The 21,809-nt window shown below is 39.2% G+C and overlaps 1 protein-coding gene and 2 pseudogenes across 2 annotated transcripts in view; 1 reads left to right on the top strand and 2 right to left on the bottom strand.

The window, feature by feature from the left end:
- Positions 1–1,693: 1,693 nt before the first annotated feature.
- On the bottom strand, positions 1,694–8,888 carry LOC148041675 (exosome complex component RRP45A pseudogene; annotated as a pseudogene).
- Positions 8,889–10,040: 1,152 nt separating this feature from the next.
- Positions 10,041–10,896, bottom strand: LOC148041676 (exosome complex component RRP45A pseudogene; annotated as a pseudogene).
- An 8,821-nt stretch (positions 10,897–19,717) lies between these two features.
- The window catches only part of LOC148041677 (protein NDH-DEPENDENT CYCLIC ELECTRON FLOW 5-like), a 36,214-nt gene continuing 34,122 nt past the window's right edge, over positions 19,718–21,809 (top strand). Inside the window, exons 1-2 of one of the 2 annotated variants that reach the window (XM_087681190.1) lie at positions 19,718–20,384; positions 21,178–21,651. In XM_087681190.1, coding sequence (XP_087537316.1) covers positions 19,911–20,384; positions 21,178–21,651 — 948 coding nt within the window. In that variant the 5' untranslated portion in view covers positions 19,718–19,910. Of the gene's footprint in view, positions 20,415–21,177; positions 21,652–21,809 lie in introns of both variants that reach the window. The other variant, XM_087681181.1, reaches the window with a different exon arrangement.

The following is a 21,809-nucleotide window of genomic DNA, read 5'->3' on the forward strand; positions in this document are numbered from 1 at the left end:
AAAAATATCCTCTACCATTTTCTCCTCTTCCACCTCTCAAATTTTCTTGATTAGATTGTCCCATTAGTCCTCCATTGCCTCTTCCTAAGGATCGAACTCTCAAAGCTCCTAACCTCATGTTTTGCATTTGTCCAGATAATTGATCTTCAACTTCTGGTGCTAGTTGAGCATTTTGTCGTGCTAAAACTTAATAATTCTGTTCGTCCCTTTGCCAAGTTTGGTCTCTATTGTCAATAAGTGTTCTAAATGACTCTCTTTTTTTAATTTTCTCGAGAGCAAGCCTCACTCACAAGTCGATAACGAGATGTTAAGGAGTGCCGATTGGGTAATTGACTTTGTCGGATGCACAACACAACTTAAAAAAATTCAAATATTCGACAATACACCACGAACCACACACGAAACAAGATAACTCACAAAGCAAGTATCAAAATTTCTACAACAAACCAAGTGAACTATATTCTCATACCTTAACAGCCTTGAGCCGATTCTTGACACCACAAAGTATAACTTCTTCCACTTCGAAAATAGCATGTCCAATAGTATCCTCTCGCATGCGACCCTCCTCTCACATCTCTCACAAGATGACAAGAAGATTCTAAGGGAAGGGCCCCTATCTCTCTACTCTCCTCTCCTTTTATAGTTTTTTACATCTTCACTTACGTTGAATATGCTTTTGCTTTTCAAAGAGCTTTGAGCTTTCCATGCCTTAAGCTTTCACATCGTTTAAGCTTTCTATAAGCTTTTAAACCTTTAACATTCATTGCTGCCCTGCGTTTCGTAAATGCAACTACCTTGCCTCGTCCTTTGCAAAGCTTTGTTCTCTTCCCCTTCTTCTTCAACTCTGATGTTGTCTCTGTCTCGCTTTTCCATTCCTTCTCTGCTACACGGACTTCTTGTCTTTTGCGTTGTCCTCCTCGTCTGCTTCTTCGTTCTCGCGCTTCATTATCACCTTCACCCTCTACGTCGTATTGCAGTGCTTCGACTTTGTCGTCTTCAACTTCTCCCTCCCGTCTTCTTTCAGCTCCTTCGCCGTCGGCTTGGTGCGTTCAGCATTGCTTTCTTTTCCCCTTCCACTGCAGGTCGGTCCCTCCTCTTTCTTCCACTCGTCGATTTCTGTGTCTGTCTTCTTTCCGTTGTCACTTCCTTTGGCTTCGGCTTTGTCATAGCCTTCGAGTCTTCCTTTATCTTGACTCCTTCTCTCTGTCTTCTGCATTGCCATCTCCGCTTCCTTCCAATTCTTTGTCGTCGATGCTCCATCACCCAAGCTCATCAACTTTGCCTTCTTATTCTTCACCTTTGCTGCGCCCTCTGTCTCCTCAGCACATTGTCCTTCTCTCGTCGTTGTTGCTTCGGTCCATCTTCAGCATTGTTCTCCACTTTGGCTCTCTTCTTCGATTTCCTTCATCTTCAACTGCATCACCTGCATCTGACCCTTTACAGTAGTAGCTTCATCACTCCGTTTTCTTGTCCTTCATGCGCTTTATTCCATCTACATCATATTCGATGGTGAGGCTTCGGCTTCATTTTTTTATTTTGATCATGTCCTTTCGCTTCGTCATTCATCTTCTTCGATGTCCCTTAGCTTTATCACCTATTCGAGCCGCGAGAGAAAGGGGAGGAGCAATGAGTCATCCCTCTTAGCACCTTGTCCTTCATCATCTGCAGACCTCTTCTTTCCCTGTCCTAGCTTCTACGTCACTTCCTTCCTCCCCTTCATAATAAGCTCTTCTTTATAGCTGGGATCCATCACCTACAAAATCCACAAAGGTTCCATCTCCAAGAAACGCAAATGTCATAGCGACTGGCAAGTAGTGAATAGTCAGACGAAGAGGCTCCCGCATCTTAGGAGGATGGATAACCACTTCCTATGCATGTACACCTCCCAGACTGCAATCAAGCACATGAAAAGAAAGCAAAGTGGCCAATGCAGCCATGTTGGCCGCATCTATCAAATTGCCGCCATTATCGAGTATACAAATATCAATTCGTAAATACCAAACTGCTTTTCCTGCAAGCACACATAGTGACTCCATATCAACTGCCTAGCTTTCCCTCAAGACATGATCAATAATTCCTCCAAGCTCCATAGCACTTTCTCTAGCTCGTCCAGTTTCAAAAGCAGGATCAGCCATGGGTGAAAACTCTATGTACACACTAAGAATGCCCTCATTTGGATGGTCTGGGTAGGATTTCACCAATTGACCACTCACCACACACATAACATGAGCCTCCCTCAATTTGATGTGCAGGCTCCACACGTCGAAGGCTCGTCGCCCATCGATGCCAAAATTCTCATACAGATCAGAAACTATCTGTCTGGAAAAAAACTCCTAAAAGGCCGGGTAAAGAATGGATCGTCAAAAGAATCCTAATCAGAGATGAGAGTATTTCTGCTTCCAAATCCAAATCCTGTAAAAGGATCATGAGATCCTAGTTGCCGTCTGTTTCCATTCATATTCTGCATCTTCAAATCTAGAGGAATACCAAAAGAGGGCCGATAACCTGCAACCTGTCCATATTTTGACATGGTTCTTATTAACCATCTCCTGCTTGAATGTAGAATTCTCTCTTAGATCAGAGGTTCAAGCTTATGTTGACTTCTCTCCTGATTCTTCAATGTTTGGGTTTTTCCCATATGTACATGGTTTTTTATGCAATGTGCCCTAGCAACTAAATATGCTCTTTAAAATAGAACTTTGTGCCCAATCAAAACACGATTCGAAAAATTATGCAATGTCGGATCCATGATATGCACAAAATCAATCCATGCTACACACAAAATAATGTATGCATTGAAGAATTGTGCCTAGCCTATCTAGATGTGATCATGCATCATGCAAGATGCAAACAAAATTCCTTAATTAATTAAATCTTAATTCTCACCTCTCAACTCTCTTCAAAAAGATATGATATACTCTACTCCACCCATCCAAAATCTCACAATCACTCTAGAAAATTATGGTCCTCAAGATGTTGACCGAATATAAACAACCCTTCTCACAATTGATGGCGTCCTTCACGACCCTCCAACTCTCCAAACCACCTTACACTCTCAATTAGAGGTTCCTAACATTGTGATGAACATCCTAAATGGTGTGTGCAAGAAATGTGTGTGCTCAATGACATGTGCTCTCTCATGTACGCGTGCATCTAAGATTTACTGCATATAGTTGCAGCGGACCTCATGCCGTGCTAGTGCTCAATGATGGTGCAAATCGTGCATAATCCCAACCCATGGCATGGAAGTTTTTTATAAGAACAAGAGACGACCCCCGAGTGGAGTGCATCAACTAGTGCAACGTGAAGTGCTCGTGAACCCATTATCCCCGTGATGTGCAAAAGTCTTGACAAAAAAACATACCGAGCTCCTCAATGTTCAATAGCTATTAACAAACACAAGCTTCATCCTGTTCAAAAAAATACCAAGCTCGACCAAGGCTATCAAGTTTCACACTCAACAAATTAAACAAAATGACAGAAACAAATCCTATGCTAGTCAAACACAAGAAATCCAATTACAAAATAACAAAACAAACTGTCACGCAAACAACTAAGCTAGCAGAAATCAAACCTAACTACAATTTGACTAGGGCTTTTCAGTTTTCAGAAAAACACTTGACATATTTAGCCCTCCCCCTAGTCTGCAAACATTCATGTGCAGCAGTTACTTTCATAAGACGATGCCGCATCTATCATCCATTCAGTTTCCTCATTCTTTTGTTGAAATTGTCATTCTGAGCACTCCTCTATTTGTATTGTCATTAACCTTCATATGTACTTCTTTAATCTATATACATTTATCCTTTGCTTATGTGCCTTCCCATCCAAATTTTCTAACACATAAGTTCCATTTTTAAAAACTTCAGAAACCATGAATGGTCCTTCCCACTTTGTTTGGAATTTCTTTCGAAAAGTATGATCCAATTTACTATTGTATCTCAAAACTAAATCCCCTTTTTTTATATTTTTATTTTTTATATTTTTATTAATCTCTTGTAAAAAAAATTCTTGACTTTTCTCATATTGATCACACACTTCCTGTCTGTTTAATTGTGCTTCTTGTAATTGTATCAACCTTTTTGTGAAATATTTTTTTTCCTCTCCTTCAGTCAACTTTTCAAACATCCTTAAAGCTGGTATTTCTACCTCTATAGTAGTGAGGCTTCTTTTCCATAAACCAGTTTAAAGGGAGAATGGCCTGTACTTTCTTTTCTTGCTAATCGATAAGCCCACAAAGCACTTGGCAATTCAATATCCCATGTTTGGGAACGATCCTTTGTCATTTTAGACAGCATTCTTATTAACTCCCCGTTGAATCGCTCATTGAGACCATTACATTGAGGATAGTATGGTGAAGCAAATCTTTTTGTTATTTTCATTTTATCACAAAGATAGTCTATTGATTCTCCCTTAAAACCGGGTCCTCTATTTGACAAAATCTCTAAAGGTGTTCCAAATTTACAACATATATCTTCATAGATAAATTTTCCCACATCTATGGCTCTGATGTTTTTTACAGCCTTATCTTCTGCCCATCGAGAAAGATAATCAACTGCTCTCAAAATATATATTTTTCCTCGTGAAGTATGTGGTAATGGACCAATTGCATCAATTTCCCATTTTTCAAAAATGTCATATGCAGGAATTGTTTTTCTTGTTTCTGGTTTTAATATTCTCTTACTCATTCTTTAACATTCATGACAGAATTTGCACCAATGATTAACATCTTTTTGAACACTTGGTCACATATATCCTTCAGTTAAAATATTTTGTAAAGTTATTTTGTAAGAATAATGTCCCCCACATGCCCCCTCATGATTTGTTTCTAGAATGTGATATATTTCTTCTTTCCAGGGCACTCTTCTTAAAATTAAATCCACTCCTTTAGCATAAAGGACATCGTTCACCATTTTATATCTTCCAACTCTTCTTAAAAACCCATACTTTTTGTTTTTTTGAATACTGGTAGGTACTTTCCCTGTTAACAAAAATTCTTCTTCCAAGTCTAAAGCTTCTCTTCCCCTATAAAGAGGAAGATCTGCTTTCATTACAAATACTTGACAAATTGCTAATCGGGATGCATTGTGAGCTTTCTGATTTTCTTCCTTGGAAATATGTTTCAAACTCCAAGCTTCAAACTGTTTTAAATCTCTTCGAATTCTCTTACACAACCTTTTCAATTTGGGATTTTTGATCTGCCAAACTCCGAGTATTTGCTTTACTAATAGTAAAGCATCACCTCTAATTCTCAACCTTCGAATTCCCATTCTTCGACAAAGCATAATGGCTGCTTGTAAGGTTGCATACTCAGCTTCGTTGTTACTTGTTGCCTCAAGTTTAACTGTTTCTTTTTTTATTAATTTTCCTTGAGGATCATAAACTACTATTCCTCCTGAAGATGCTTGGTGTGCCTTACGATATGATCCATCAAAAATGAGTTTTCTATTTCTGGTTTTTCTTCTTCTTTTTCTCCAAATTTTCCTTTTAGTAAAAAAGAGCTTCCTCTATAGGTTAAAATGTCTGCTATTGTAGCCCTAGTTGAGTCCTCAACCTGGAATTTATATTGAAATTCTTCTAGTTCAACAATCCATTTCACAACTCTTCTTGATAAGTTTGAGTTATTCACCAACTGTGGTAATAGTGCATAGCTTGTTAAAATAGTAAAGGATTTTGGTAGTAAATATCTCCTAAACTTTCTACAAGCAAATATTACACTTAACATTACCAGTTCTATTTCTCTATATGTTTTTTCTATTTGCAACTTCACTCGACTTGCGAAATAGATAGGTCTCATATATCTAGAATTCCTTCCTTGTTGCATTAGAATTGCTCCAATAGCATCTTCCCCTACTGAAGGATTCACAAAAAATTCATTTTCCCAATCAGGTGCTTGAACTGGTGATGCATGACTCACAGTTTCCTTCACCTGTTGAAACGCTTCTTCAGCCTCTTTAGTCCACTCTAAAGGATCCTTCTTGGTTACCATCTATAAGGGATACAGTAATTGAGATGCCAAAGGAATGAATCTTGATAGATATCTTACCTTACGAATGAATGTCATAAGCTCTTTAGTATCTGCAAGTGATACTAAGGTTACTAGGGCTTCTACTTTTTCAGGATCAGGTTCTATTCCATTTTTTGAAACTACATGACCAAGAACTTTTACTTTTGGTTGGGCTATTTTGCATTTTTTTGGATTTAGCTGACAACCGTAACTATCCAATCTTTTAAATACTTCCACAAGTTTTTCACAATGTTCTAATCTTGTACTATGAACACTCTATTTATCCTCCCTTGATATGAGGCTGGTCCATTACTAAGTCCAAAAGGTAAAGTTCTATAGCAAAAACAACCCCATGGTGTTATAAAATTCCTTTTCTTTTGATCTTCAGGAGCAATGGGTAATTGAAAATATCCAGAATATCCATCACAAACACTATACCTTTCAAAACCTGCAACTGAATCTAAGATTTCTTCTACGAATGGAAGCAGATAATGATCCCTTTTTGTGATGGCATTTAGAGGCTTATAATTAACACAAATTCTCCAACCTCCCGTTTTCTTTGATGCTATAACTATTGTGCTTACCCATTCTAAATCTTCTACAAAATAAATAAATCGTGCTTGCAACAATTTATCTACTTCTTCTTTCAAGACTGATATTTGCTTTGAAGTCAGGGGTTTTAACTTTTGACATACTGGCTTGGCATCTTCTTTCAATTCTATTTTTAGCCCTTCCCCTTTCATTCCTCTGATTTCTAAGTATGAAGTTGCAAAAAGGTTGGGATATTTATTTATGAGTGAATGATATTGCTTTCTTTCTGCATCTGTCAAATCTGGACTTAACATTTTTTCCAGAAACTCTCTTTTTTTTGTTGAAACTTGAGGTAGTTCCATAACTTTTTCTAATTCCTCTAGTTTCCCTTCTTCATCATCTTTAAAAAACCCATCTTTTTTATTTCCTTTGGTTTTAACATTTATGATTTGGACCTTTTGTGAGTGTTCTTCTTCTGAAGTTGATTCTTCATCCTTTAACAAGAACAAAAGTCCTTTTTCTTTAGAAGAAAGATTTAAATTAGGACTTTTTTTGTTTCTTGATACCCTTGAAACTATTGATGATTCTATATGAGTTATTGACTTCACTCTATTTCCTAGGGATATTTCCTTCTTCTTTTTATTAATTTTTTCAATTATTATAGATGCAAATTCAGGATCTGAATCACTTTCTGAACTTCCCTCCTTAGTTTCATCTTCTTCTTCTGTACTATCACTTTCTTCTTCTTCTTCCTCGCTAGTATCCTCATTCACTTATTCCTTTCTCGAGGCCATATCAAACTTCTTTGCTACTCCTTTACCGTCATAAATTGTTAGAGTTCCTTTTTCCCAATCTTGTATCGCTCCTACTTTCCTAAGCCAGGGTCTACCCAGGATAAGCGGAAATGCTCCTAATCCTGCTGGCATAACATGACAAGTAATTTTCATAGCAACTCCATAAACCTTGACTTCAAGATTTTGAATTATTCCAATGCATTTCACTTTAGCATGATTTGCAAGCCTAATTCGAAAATTGGATCCTACCACTATTGGAAGTACAAACTGTTCTACACATGCTTGGGTAATCACACTGACTTGTGCTCCTCCATCTATGTATGCCTCTCCTATATTTTGATTTTTGTACCAAGCATCAACTAAGGACAAATATTCGGTAACTCCTCTACACTCAAAACTCTTACAATACCTTTTTTCTTTCTCTCCCTTTTGGATTTACTAATCTCTTCCATTGTCCTCTCATCCTAGCGCACAAGTCCATCAAGTGATCAAAAGATATATCAGCTTTCCTACCCATCATATCTTTCTTTAGATCATAGTCACTTTCTCCTTCTCTCAAAGGAATATCAGTAGCATGATAATGTTTTCTAGGCGCTCTCGATCTATTTTCTTCTTTCTTCTCTTTCTTCTCTCCTCTCTTTGTTTTTCTCCCTCTTTCCTCACCAGCCTTACTAGTTTCAGGTTCATCTCTCTCACCATCTCTTCTTCTTTTAATTGTAGGCATAACATCAATAGTTTTAGTTTCTTTTTTTTTTATTTTCTAAAAGAATACAATTTATGGCACTTTTTCCTTTCTCCTCTTCATTTAACTTAGATTCTTGAGAAGTAGAATCATTTTTTATTTCTATCCCAAAATCATTCTATTTGTTAGGCAAATTTTGAGGTAAAGGATACATATCCCCTCTTGCTCTAGGTGGATATGGATAGTTTGTACTTATATGACCTATCTCTCCACATGAATAACAAGTTACCATTGGTCTACGAAAATATCCTCTACCATTTCCTCCTCTTCCACCTCTCAAATTTTCTTGATTAGATTGTCCCATTAGTCGTCCATTGCCTCTTCCTAAGGATCGACCTCTCAAAGCTCCTAACCTCATATTTTGCATTTGTCCAGATAATTGATCTTCAACTTCTGGTGCTAGTTGGAAATTTTGTCTTGCTAAAACTTGATAATTCTGTTCTTCCCTTTGCCAAGTTTGGTCTCTATTGTTAATAGGTGTTCTAAATGACTCTCTTTTTTTAATTTTCTCGAGAGCAAGCCTCACTCACAAGCCGATAATGAGATGTTAAGGAGTGTCGATTGGGTAATTGACTTTGTCGGATGCACAACACAACTTAAAAAAATTCAAATATTCAACAATACACCATGAACCACACACGAAACAAGATAACTCGTAAAGAAAGTATCAAAATTTCTACAACAAACCAAGTGAACTATATTCTCATACCTTAACAGCCTTGATCCGATGCTTGACACCACAAAGTCTAACTTCTTCCACTTCGAAAATAGCATGTCCAATAGTATCCTCTCGCATGCGACCCTCCTCTCGCATCTCTCACAAGATGACAAGAAGATTCTAAGGGAAGGGCCCCTATCTCTCTACTCTCCTCTCCTTTTATAGTTTTTTACATCTTCACTTACGTTGAATATGCTTTTGCTTTTCAAAGAGCTTTGAGATTTCCATGCCTTAAGCTTTCACATCGTTTAAGCTTTCTATAAGCTTTTAAACCTTTAACATTCATTGCTGCCCTGCGTTTCGTAAACGCAACTACCTTGCCTTGTCCTTTGCAAAGCTTTGTTCTCTTCCCCTTCTCCTTCAACTCTGATGTTGTCTCTGTCTCGCTTTTCCATTCCTTCTCTGCTACACGGACTTCTTGTCTTTTGCGTTGTCCTCCTCCTCTGCTTCTTCGTTCTCGTGCTTCATTATCACCTTCACCCTTTGCGTCGTATTGCAGTGCTTCGACTTTGTCGTCTTCGACTTTGTCGCCTTCGACTTCTCCCTCCCGTCTTCTTTCAGCTCCTTCATCGTCGGCTTGGTGCGTTCAACATTGCTTTGTTTTCCCCTTCCACTACAGGTCGGTCCCTTCGACTTCGGCTCCTTCCTCTTTCTTCCACTTGTCGATTTCTGTGTCTTTGTCTTCTTTCCGTTGTCACTCCCTTTGGCTTTGGCTTTGTCATAGCCTTCGAGTCTTCCTTTATCTTGACTCCTTCTCTCTGTCTTCTGCATTGCCATCTCCGCTTCCTTCCAATTCTTTGTCGTCGATGCTTCATCACCCAAGCTCATCAACTTTGCCTTCTTATTCTCTAGCTTTGTTGCACCCTCTGTCTCCTCAGCACATTGTCCTTCTCTCGCCGTTGTTGCTTTGGTCCATCTTCAGCATCGTTGTCCATTTTGGCTCTCTTCTTCGATTTCCTTCATCTTCAACTGCGTCACCTGCATCCGGCCCTTTACAGTAGTAGCTTCATCACTCCATCTTCTTGTCCTTCATGCGCTTTGTTCCATCTCCATCATGTTCGCTGTTGAGGCTTCAGCTTCGTTTTTTTATTTTGATCCTGTCCTTTCGCTTTGTCATTCATCTTCTTCGACATCCCTTAGCTTTATCACCTATTCGAGCCGCGAGAGAAAGGGGAGAAGCAATGAGTCATCCCTCTTAACACCTTGTCCTTCATTGTTTGCAGAACTCTTCTTTCCCTGTCCCAGCTTCTACATCACTTCCTTTCTCCCCTTCATAATAAGCTCTTCTTTATAGCTGGGATCCATCACCTACAAAATCCACAAAGGTTCCATCTCCAAGAAACGCAAATGTCATAGCGACTGGCAAGTAGTGAACAGTCAGACGAAGAGGCTCCCGCATCTTTGGAGAATGGATAACCACTTCCTGTGCATCTACACCTCCCAGACTGCAATCAGGCACACGAAAAGAAAACAAAGCAGCCAATGCAGCCATGTTGGCCGCATCTATCAAATTTCCGCCATTATGGAGTATACAAATATCGATTCGTAAAGACCAAATTGCTTTTCCTGCAAGCACACATAGTGACTCCGTATCAACTGCCCAGCTTTCCCTCAAGACACGATCAATAATTCCTCCAAGCTCCACAACACTTTCTCTAGGTCGTCCAGTTTCAAAAGCAGGATCAGCCATGGGCGAAAACTCTGTGTACACACTAAGAATGCCCTCATTTGGACGATCTGGGTAGGGTTTCACCAATTGACCACTCACCACACACATAACACGAGTCTGACCGAGTTGCACCTCAACTGTACCATCCTCCCTCCATTTGATGTGCAGGCTCCGCAAGTCGAAGGTTGGTTGCTCATCGATGCCAAAATTCTCATACAGATCAGAAACTGTGTGTCTGGAAAAAAACTCCCAAAAAGATTGGATCATCAAAAGAATCATGATCAAAGATGAGAGTATTTCTGCTTCCAAATCCAAATCCTGTAAAGGATCATGAGATCCTAGCTGCCATCTGTTTCTGTTCATATTCTGCATCTTCAAATCTGGAGGAATACCAAAAGAGGGCCGATAACCTGCAACCTGTCCATATTTTGACATGGTTCTTATTAACCATCTCCTGCTTGAATTTAGAATTCTCTCTTAGATTAGAGGTTCAAGCTTATGTTGAGTTCTCTCCTGATTCTTCAAAATTTGGGTTTTTCCCATATGTACATGGTTTTTTATGCAATGTGCCCTAGCAACTAAATATGCTCTTTAAAATAGAACTTCATGCCCAATCAAAACATGATTCGAAAAATTATGCAATGTCGGATCCATGATATGCACAAAATCAATCCATGCTACACACAAAATAATGTATCCATTGAAGAATTGTGCCTAGCCTATCTAGATGTGATCGTGCATCATGCAAGATGCAAACAAAATTCCTTAATTAATTAAATCTTAATTCTCACCTCTCAACTCGCTTCAAAAAGATATGATATACTCTACTCCACCCATCCGAAATCTCACAACCACTCTAGAAATTTATGGTCCTCAAGATGTTGACCGAATATGAACAACCCTTCTCACAATTGATGGCGTCCTTCACGACCCTCCAACTCTCCCAACCACCTTACACTCTCAACCAGAGGTTCCTAACATTGTGATGAACATCCCAAATGGTGTGTGCAAGAAATGTGTGTGCTTAATGACAGGTGCTCTCTCATGTGTGCGTGCATCTAAGATTTACTGCATATAGTTGCAGCGAGCCTCATGCCGTGCTAGTGCTCAATGATGGTGCAAATCGTGCATAATCCCAACCCATGGCATGGAAGTTTTTTATAAGAACAAGAGACGACCCCCGAGTGGAGTGCATCAACTAGTGCAACGTGAAGTGCTCGTGAACCCATTATCCTCGTGATGTGCAAAAGTCTTGACAAAAAAACATACCGAGCTCCTCAATGTTCAATAGCTATTAACAAACACAAGCTTCATCCTGTTCAAAAAAATACCAAGCTCGACCAAGGCTATCAAGTTTCACACTCAACAAATTAAACAAAATGACAGAAACAAATCCTATGCTAGTCAAACACAAGAAATCCAATTACAAAATAACAAAACAAACTGTCACGCAAACAACTAAGCTAGCAGAAATCAAACCTAACTACAATTTGACTAGGGCTTTTCAGTTTTAGAAAAACACTTGACAATGCTATGCATTGTTGATTACCTCGGAGACTCCCATACTCGCAGCCTTACAGTCAACCCTACCTTGTGAATAGGCCACCGAAATTCTTTGGAAAGGGATCCCCATTGGCCCTCCCAGCACCTAATGACTCTAAGCCGGCCATCCCTAGGATGGAGATAAACCCTACAAGCATCCCTAGACCACCTAGACTATACGTAACCCATCCACCGAGTGATACTATCTATAACTCTCCAGAACAACTTAGAGCCAAATTCTTTGATCTACTGTCTTGAAACAGATTTGCATAGCCTGCAGTCCTAAATTTTTCCTACTCTATACACCAAACAAAACTTCTCTGTTCCAAGAAGCCCAAACTTGCAAATGGGAAGACACTTTCTTTGATTTTAGATTATCATTTCAGCATACCACCAGTAGATACATTTCAGCATATCTTGCATTGATGAAGAGTTATGGGAGCCTTGAACTTTATGAACTCTGCTTCATCATTTTCTTGGCTACAAATCCTTCCAAATTTCCACTAACTTGAGTTCGTGCATTCAACACTTGACAATAATACACATTCCCTACTACATACCCACTTTCAGATGTAGAGATCCTTTACTGCCATTCTTCTCTCCTCCTATACTGGAAGCCTCACACAAACAACTAATACATATCACTCTCAACACGATGAAGAACAACCCTTTGTTGTTTTTCACTCATATCCATATATTAAAATAGATCTACATACTCTGCCCCATGCAGCAGTAGAAGAAAACAATACAAAAGGAAGACTCTTATTACCATCATATGAAAACTGAGAACTCGAATCAACCCATTGACTTCAATAGCCTTGCCAACATGCTTCACGGCTCTGATAACTTCAATTTCAAGGCCTCTTTCTTCTAAAAACTTGTTCCTCTTCTTTTGAACTTCAGATTTCTCCCTTCTTCTTTAGACTACAAGATTCTTCTCTCCATCCCTCTCTCTCTCTCTCTCTCTCTCTCTCTCTCTCTCTCTCTCTCTCTCTCTCTCTCTCTCTCTCTCTCTCTCTCTCTCTCTCTCTCTCTCTCTCTCTCTCTCTCTCTCTCTCTCTCTCTGTGTGTGAGATATGCTGATTCTCTTGTTGTCAAATCCCTTCTCCCCTTCTCTTCTTTTAAAAAAAAATCCTTCACATTTTTCTTTTTTCCCTATTTTACTAAGCTGCCCCTGGCTTTCCCTTAGTTGCTAGATGGCAAACATGCCCCTTGCCACGTAAAATTCCACTTGGGGACTCAAAATCAGAAGCGATAACACATTTTCTTCTCTTCCTATATGAGGTTTCTGTCGCAAAACTAAAATATCACAACAACGTATCGAACATGCATGGTACCACTTGGGATTTCCATTTATCAACTCGTCTCCCGCTATGGATAGGTGTTAGAAAGACAAAAAAAAAGATATTTGTATGTGTTACCGCACTTGACTCCACGCAACATCATGTCCTCGGTCGGTCATTTTCACCCACCTTGATTAGCCACCCCCTAGTTTGGAGTAGAAAGTGTGAACAAACCTTTATTAAAAGCTTTGAAACATCTGACGAAGACAAATACCTTTTTTTGAAAATCAGCCTCATAGAACATTTCACATTATTCGTAGGAGAAGAATGAGTATCATGGCATGTAGCTTGGAAAAAGTAGTTATGGCAAGCCAATGGAGAAGAAGAGATGAATGTAATTTAAGCGGTACTCAACACAGTCTAAGTGGGGGGGGAGAGAGAGAGAGAGAGAGAGAGAGAGAGAGAGAGAGAGAGAGAGAGAGAGAGAGAGAGAGTTTTCAATGTGTATGTGTTAGGAATATAAGCTCAATATTATGAGATTTAAAAACCTTGATTTTTGGATGTGAATATATATGTGCCAATGGGAAGTAGAATCCAAGGTTTAACTCATACACCCACAATATTCAATCCCCACTTAAACCATTAGGCTACAACCCCATTGGTAGAAAACATTTACCTTTACAACGGACACTGGAAAAAGCCTAATCAAATCTATGCATTGGTAGGCACATTCACTAGGTTAAGTTTTCCTTATATTTTAACATTTACTTGAGATATCTCCCCACTATACGGTCCCATCAAGCATGCGATCACTAGATTTATGCATAGATGCATAATTAATCAACACTGAAGCACCTCCAATCCACACCCCATCTCTTATGCACACACATGAGACCAAAAATTTTGGGATATATATGGGCTGTGGATTGTGACCGATCAAAGGGTCATGTAAGTTGTAATCCACTTTGAACCCTCTCTAACTCAAAAGCTTAGGGTCATGGGAAGAAGGGACTCTGCTTTGTACCCCTTCCATAGACACTTACGATATATTTGATTTAGAAGGAAACCAAGCTCCTCACAGTGGATAAAGATTTTTGAGAAAGATTCAATAATGTCTTAAAAAGTCAAGGTTCTAGGACCAAATCACCTAGAACATAGGCTATTGTTGTGCTAAGGGTAATATGAGCCCCAGAAATTTTCCTTCTTGGAATGCTATTAGGGTACTTAAAATCTAGTGTGTTATGACGAGTCTTAGAATGTTACTAGGATTTGAATGTAAGTATAACTTCTATGCAAGTCTAGCATACATGTAAGTTTGTAGCGGTATGTAGGTATAACATGTGTGTAAGTACAATTAGGCCTATAGATCCTTGGTTTAATTGGCATATAGCCTTGATAATAATTCTCCTTATTTAGTTAATTAAGGGAGGATAATAATTGGCAAAGTTAATTATATCCTCCCTTGACTTTAAAGAAAGTTCACATCACAATCTTCAAAGGAAAACCTTTTGTTAAATACATTACATATCAAATGGATGAAGCACATGAGAGAGAGAGGTAGAGAGGGGGAGAGTGAGAGAACTCAGGAGCATGCTTAGCATTTAACATAGAGAAAGATAAAGAGAGATAATATTGGCCATTTAGTTTTTGGTGAAATGTTTTTTAAAAATAAATAGTGAGGCTTGGGAGCATCCTATGTGTGCCACTTAGGTTTGGATTTAGGTTCTTAAATCACTCAATTATAATGTGGTATAGATCATACGGCACTCATGTAGCTTTTTATGCTACACATGCATACAAAGCTATTCTACTCTATAATTAACTTTGCAAAGTGATCTAGCCACTTGTGTCTTCTGTTTTGTAGCTATGCCACATCAAGCAAGAAACATTGGAGTCATATGTACTTGTTAGCATTGAGCAAGAAGAAGGACCAAGCAATAAGTGGAAACATCATGTTTGTGAGCTATTAATTAGATTTTGTTTTTATTTATTAAGACAATATGCACTTTAGAGGAGGGGAAAAGGCATTGCCCTATCCTTATAAATCTGAAAGAGAATTGTGCCACCATTGTATGGCACTCATGTAGCTTTGCACATTGCACATTTGTATAATAATTTATTTTCCATTTTCTTTTGTAATTGATCTAAGTTTTGATACATATTGTTTGTAGCAACACCATGCATACTAAAACTAGTTTGTTTGCCGAACTGCACTTTGGTTGACATCATTATGAAGCTCACGAGGCTATGCCTCGTTCACTTCACATCTTGTTAACAAAGATTGCACACTTGCTTCCCTTTGTTCACAAAAAAAAAACCCAAATAATACACTTTGTGCTGCATGATAAATGATGCATTCTACTCATAATAATATGTTTTCTTAAGCTACTTGAAGTTATGACATAAATCCTTGGATACTAAAGGAAGGTTTTCTTTGAGTCAAATGATTCATATGTTTATATATTCATTTATGTAAAACCTTCACTCAATACATCATTTATTATCATTGTATTACCCCTCATTGTTCATCGTGCTTTGTGCAAAAAAGTAGCATTGTGCAGCTACAACATGTGTATTTCATTGTACTTCGAATTATCATCCAAGTTAGCATTGAATATAGTATTGCATTCTAAAATGGAAGGCTACTTGAGAGAGGAGAGATTGAAGACACAATTGAAGAGAGTTACTTATAGTTTTTAGACTATTTCCTTTTGCTCTAAAACATTGAATCTATAACACTTGTGCCACATAAGGATGCACTTTGCATGTGTATGCTACAATACCTTGTGTACATGCATGAGTGTGGTTTATATGTGTTTTGTATGTGTGTGCATGCACATGTGAGCACATATGTGCATACATTCACATGTGTGTCTGAATGTGTTTGGAGATGAGAAGTGCTCATGCATAGGTATGGTTATGGATTTTTTTATGTGTATCACATGCATACGCATTTCTGTGCATCATAAAAGAAGTGTCATGAAATGTATAATATGCATCATTTTGAAAAATATATAGTCAACTTTGATATAATTTTGATTGTGTGTGATACATTAAACACAATTGCATATCTTAAAGTTAAATCATACTCCTAAATAATATTTCAAAGAACAATCTATAATCAATGGAATGTTATGAATACATAGCATAAAAAATGTATTGCTCATGTGCGAGTGTTCTTGGGTGTGCATCTTAAATGATGGTGGAGAGAGAGAGAGAGAGAGAGAGAGAGAGAGAGAGAGAGAGAGAGAGAGAGAGAGAGAGAGAGAGAGAGAGAGAGAGAGAGAGAGAGAGAGAGATGGTGTAATTATAACAGTGATGAAGAGAGAGAGAGATATATATATACATATATAATTTGATGCAACTATAGCTTGTGGGGAAAGAGAGTACTTTGTGTATATTTTTGCATTTTTTTCAAATTTCAAATATGCAAAGTTGGCATGCTATTCATAATCATATGAAAGCCATGTAGGAGATATCAAGTTCAGGAGATCTCTCCATGCAATGTGTGCTTATATGAGTTCAATTTATGTGTGTCTCTTTGCTCTTTGTATCAAGACACTTATACAACTCAAAGCACCAAATTTGGAGGTGAGCATACAGAAGGCCAAGATGTTGGTATACAAAGGCCACCCATATCGACATATGAAGGTCATACTTAGGTTGAAGGGGCTTTGGTAGTGTATTTTGTGGTGGATGTTTAGGTACTCATATTGTAACATTATTTAAGATCCTTGCTTAGTGGTTTTTTTTTTGGCGAGGGGGGGGGGGGGGGGGGCACTACTTAAGATCTTCCTAAGTTGATTATAGAACATGTGTGTGTGTGTGTGTGGTATAAGAGCTTGTCGGTGTGCCGGTGTAGGTGTACTAGCAATTGAGGCCACCAAGGGCCTAGTCAACGCATGCCATGGAGATGAACGGGGTATTGAGGCTTGGGAACTTGGCCACAATAGTGAGGTTTGACATAGAGCCCGAGGTTTGGAGGTGTTGTTGGCCTTGGAGATGAAGTGAAGTCCCCACCTTACCCACCTACAACTTATGAAACATTAGTGGGTAGAGCATCTCTCTGTCTCTCTCCACCCACCTGCTATGATAGGGCCAATGTGAGCAATCGAATGGCCTCTCTCTTCCCCCCTCTCTATCTCTCTTCACTTCCCCCTTTGATAGGGCCAATGGCCTTCCTTCAAGTGTAGGCAAATGGGAAGCCTAAATGGGGGACATGCAAATGGTTAATAGGTGGCATAATAGTGGTCAAGTGCCCAATGGCATGGACAATCAAGTTGGCTAGAAGGCCTGGAGGTGTAGGCATGTAGGCAATGGTGGGAAAGAGGGTGGCACAGAGGGCACCAAGAGAACATGTAGCCTTAACAATGGGCACATGGATTAGAGAAGATTCCTTGCAGGTCTCGATCATGCCTCGTGCTTGGTGATGGCATGCTCCCTCTCCTTCACTTAGGCTTTGAGCATCTTGATGTGATGTTTCTCTACTCCATTCATATTTGGATCTATACACAAATCATGGCATTGGCAAATTCTTTGATGTTGTTTTAAGTCCATGGATTTAATGTAAATGAAAGCACCGTAAGTTGAAGAAAAGCTTATCAATCAAAGGTTTACTTCCTCCCCTTCAATCAAAACTTTGAAACTTTGAACTCCTCCACCTCATATGCTTAATAGAGAACAATGCTGCGGTCACCTCCATCCTCCTCCTCTTGTAGCATTTCACTATGTAACCCTCTAGCCTTTGAAAAAGAAGGTTTGATTTTGATCCAACCTTAGGACCCTTTTAGGGTCTCATACAATCTATAGATAGGTGAACCCGCAACGCAAGCAAGCTGTTGCGCTGCATGAGAGAGCACAAGCACTCTTTAAACGTAGAGAGAACCACCACTCATTGAATGAAAAATTTAATATAGTTTGTTTATAATAACATAAGAATAGATTTATTAGATATTACAGCTTTGGAGTGTGTTCTATATGTGCCACATAGGTTAGGTACATTGCTCAATTATATGTAGAATAGATTGAGCCAATAAATTTGCAAATATGATCTTATGTGGTTGATAAGTACCTATAGTTCTTTGGAATTTGTTTAGAGATTTAAGAATTATCATAAATAGTTCAAGTACCATTGCACCTAAACCTAGGTCTTCTCTAGTCATTTACAAAGTAAAACCAAATCTCAAAGTTTCAACACCTCCATCTTTCATGTACATGACAATCCATCCCCCCTAAAAAACTCTTGAATAGGTAAACCAAGCAAGTGTAGTTTTGTTAGCACTGACAATTAGGGAATATGCTAGTATAGTGGTGTGGTGACAAGGTGATTCTTTTTTGAAAAATTACTCCCAGTTAACTCTAGTTAAGTAGCTTACTTTTATCCTAAACAATGCCATGTTTAGTTAGCTAACTAAATAGAGGCCCTAATCAATTGGTATCCTTTTCTATAAAGAAGCTATTAATTAACTAGGCAGCCCATGCATTGTTATTGGGTTTTTTTCTATTGAATGCTAATAACAAAAGGTCAATGGTCCTATTCTCACATGTGTACTCTTGATATAGTTAATTTTAGGGTGAGTTCAGATTGCACGACTAAACAAAGCGGTTTTGCTCCTGTCTAAGTGCTTATCTCTTCCTGTTAAACAATAGCCAATCACTCACTGCAACTCTCGTTCTTGGCTATGTAGCCTCTTAGTGGCCTACATGGGAAGAAATGAGTGGGTATTACACAACAACTTAGTTCTTTAGCACAATTTCCTTGTTTGAAATGTAAATTTGTTGGTTATTGTTGTGGCATTTGAATCAACCCATATCTAGAGCCACTACGTAATATACAATGTGTGTGAAATATTTCTAATTGAACCATACATGAATCCTTCTCATTGTGTATTGAGGAAGTTGTTGACAGTAGGAAACACAAATTTTCTTCATGCCCTTGCAAAAATATAATTAAATCCATGTATTATTGAAAATGAAAGTTTCCTTCACATACCATTTGAAAAGGCTTTTCTAAACTTTTTAAATTAAAAAAATGCGATAAATAAATGATTGATCCGGGTTTATGTTGGCTTTTCTAAACTTGAGCTGGCTCTACAATGAAGTGAACTTGTCTTTTTTGGACCATACTATGTAATGTGATGAGCCCTTACCAAAGGCTACTCGTATCATTTCATAAGCCTAGGCTAACCATGCGAATGAGATAAATGACAACTGGTCCATCCCCGAGATTGAATTCAGCGAGAGCACAGGCATAAACCCTTGAGGTTGTAACTTGTTGGGTTTTCTAGGCTTGAGTCGGCTCTATGATGAAGCGAACGTGTCTTTTCCGGACCGTAATATGGAATGTGGTGAGCCCTACCAAAGGCTAACCATATCATTTCATGAGCCCAACTACCAACTAAAGGCTAACCATGCAAAAGGGTGTATGATGTCCGTTGTTTTGATAAAGGCATCCTGATTGATCTTCATCCATAGAAGAAATGCTTAGCAAGAGCCTCGTTTTTGCATCAGCCAGCAGAATCGGAGTCCGTATTACAAACTAACAATGGGCAGTCCAGCACTACCCGAGGACTAACAATTTATCAGCCATCATCAACCAGCAGCCATAGACAGAGGCGCAGAGCCATGGCAGGCCTCACCAGTTTCTGCCAGCTACCCACCAGGTCCGACTGCATACACAGATTTTGCGCGGCCCCTTCATCAACCCAGGCGCCTACCCCAAGGGGCATGTGGATAGTCTGCAGCAGATTGAAGAGCCCGGCAAAAGTCAGGTTACCTCCCCTCCTATCCGCAGAGGAGCTTCAATCCAAGTTCGGAGGCCCTTTCCTCGAGTTCAGGAGCATAGGGGACCTCACCGTGGCGGAAATGAAGCTCAATAGCGGCGGCGCGGCTCGCGTGCTGCTTGAACAGGCGCGTGTTACGTCCTTCAAGCACTGCATGTGGCATGGAGGAGTGGAGGAGCTGCTCTACACCGACGTCGTCACGCAGGATGGTGACAACGACCGGTTCCTGGTTACAGGAGGGATCTCACCTTTATTCTGCCATCAACAGCAGCCCCAAAGCTCTCTGTTTGCTCAGGGGAGTTGGCGCCTTGAGTCGGTGAATGTAGACCCTGACAATTACATCCAGGTCTTGTTTAGCAATGCAGGAGTCCTGTTATTGTAGAATAGACCACCTAATCACAAGAGTTCTTTTGTGGCACACCTTCATACTCGGGTCATGGCTTGATTGAGGACTCTGCTATTAACCTTGCAGCTGTGGATGAATGTTTCAGATGGCTCACATCTCTCACACAGTTCATGCATGGCTTTTTATATGTATGCGTGATTGTGAAGTGCTATGCCACAGGATGATCAACTTAGTACACTTTCGATTAGCAGAATGCTTATTCATTTGTGTCTTGTGCAGTGGTCACAGTATTTATTCAAGATAGGCGTCCCCTTTCTGGCCATCTGCAGCTTCTTAGACATAGATATATAGTAGTATACCACAGTTTTGGCCCCATTGTCTTTGTTTCTGCCAAAATTTCAAACGAGCATTCAATTCAACCATGTGAGGTTGCATCTGGCCTGAATAGCATAAGAATGGTGATGAGGCTGTCATAGAAAAGGGAAGATCGTAATAACCAAAGAGTTCGAGGAAGAATGAGACTAGCATGGCTGTGGGAATCCTCTCATTTGACAAATAGCTCAGTTTGCTAACAGTTAGAGAAGAAATTGTCTGTATTTTCGGCTATCTTTTTGCAAGTGAAGATGAATGAATGAATCTGCAGTATATTTTTGAGGTGAAACTACCAGTGTCATATGCTTCAACATGACAAAACAAAAAAAGGTTACCTATGTCTAATTGCCTATTTGGTGGTTTATACTGATGGTTGATACTGCTTGTGCAGGTTACTCTCGGATGCCCTGGTCAAAGTGCTGTCACTGAAGATGCTGGTCATTATCTACAAAGTGTTATCTCGATTTCAAAACAGGCATTGGCTTCTGCAATTGTTATCACAAACAGTGGACAGACACCAATCACCTTCACTGGCTCCATATCCACTCAATTAAGTGTCAGCAAGGTAGGAGCAATAAATGCATTTGGTCTTGATGGCTGCAGGTTTTATAGCCCAAGTGAGGCAGCAAGACCCATTCAAGTAGAAGACATCTCCTTGATAGGAAAGATGAACAGTTTTTTGTGGCCAAAGAATGGAAATCTGAAGGCTGAGAAACTCAATAGCATCCCTGATGATGGAAAAGTGATGAACTCAACAGAGGATCAAACAAATTGGTTCATCCAAAGAGGTCTTTTGACACCTTTCAAGACAATATTGCACCGGATTTATGCTAACCCTCCAAAGTCAACCCGGATATCTGATGAGGTTTATTCTCACACTCATTACATCTGCCTGAAAGCTGATTTCATAGTTTAGTTTCTATTGCGGTAAAGTATCAGGTTTGTTCTCACACTCAAGAGTTAAATCTTGCTGAAAAGCAGTTCTTCTGGTGGTGTGTGTGTCATATTGGGATCAGTAAAAGA

The sequence above is a fragment of the Lygodium microphyllum genome, chromosome 1 (genome assembly GCF_053477565.2).
Source record: "Lygodium microphyllum isolate KBCC chromosome 1, Lygodium_microphyllum_v1.1.10, whole genome shotgun sequence".
Taxonomy (NCBI): Eukaryota; Viridiplantae; Streptophyta; class Polypodiopsida; order Schizaeales; family Lygodiaceae; genus Lygodium; species Lygodium microphyllum.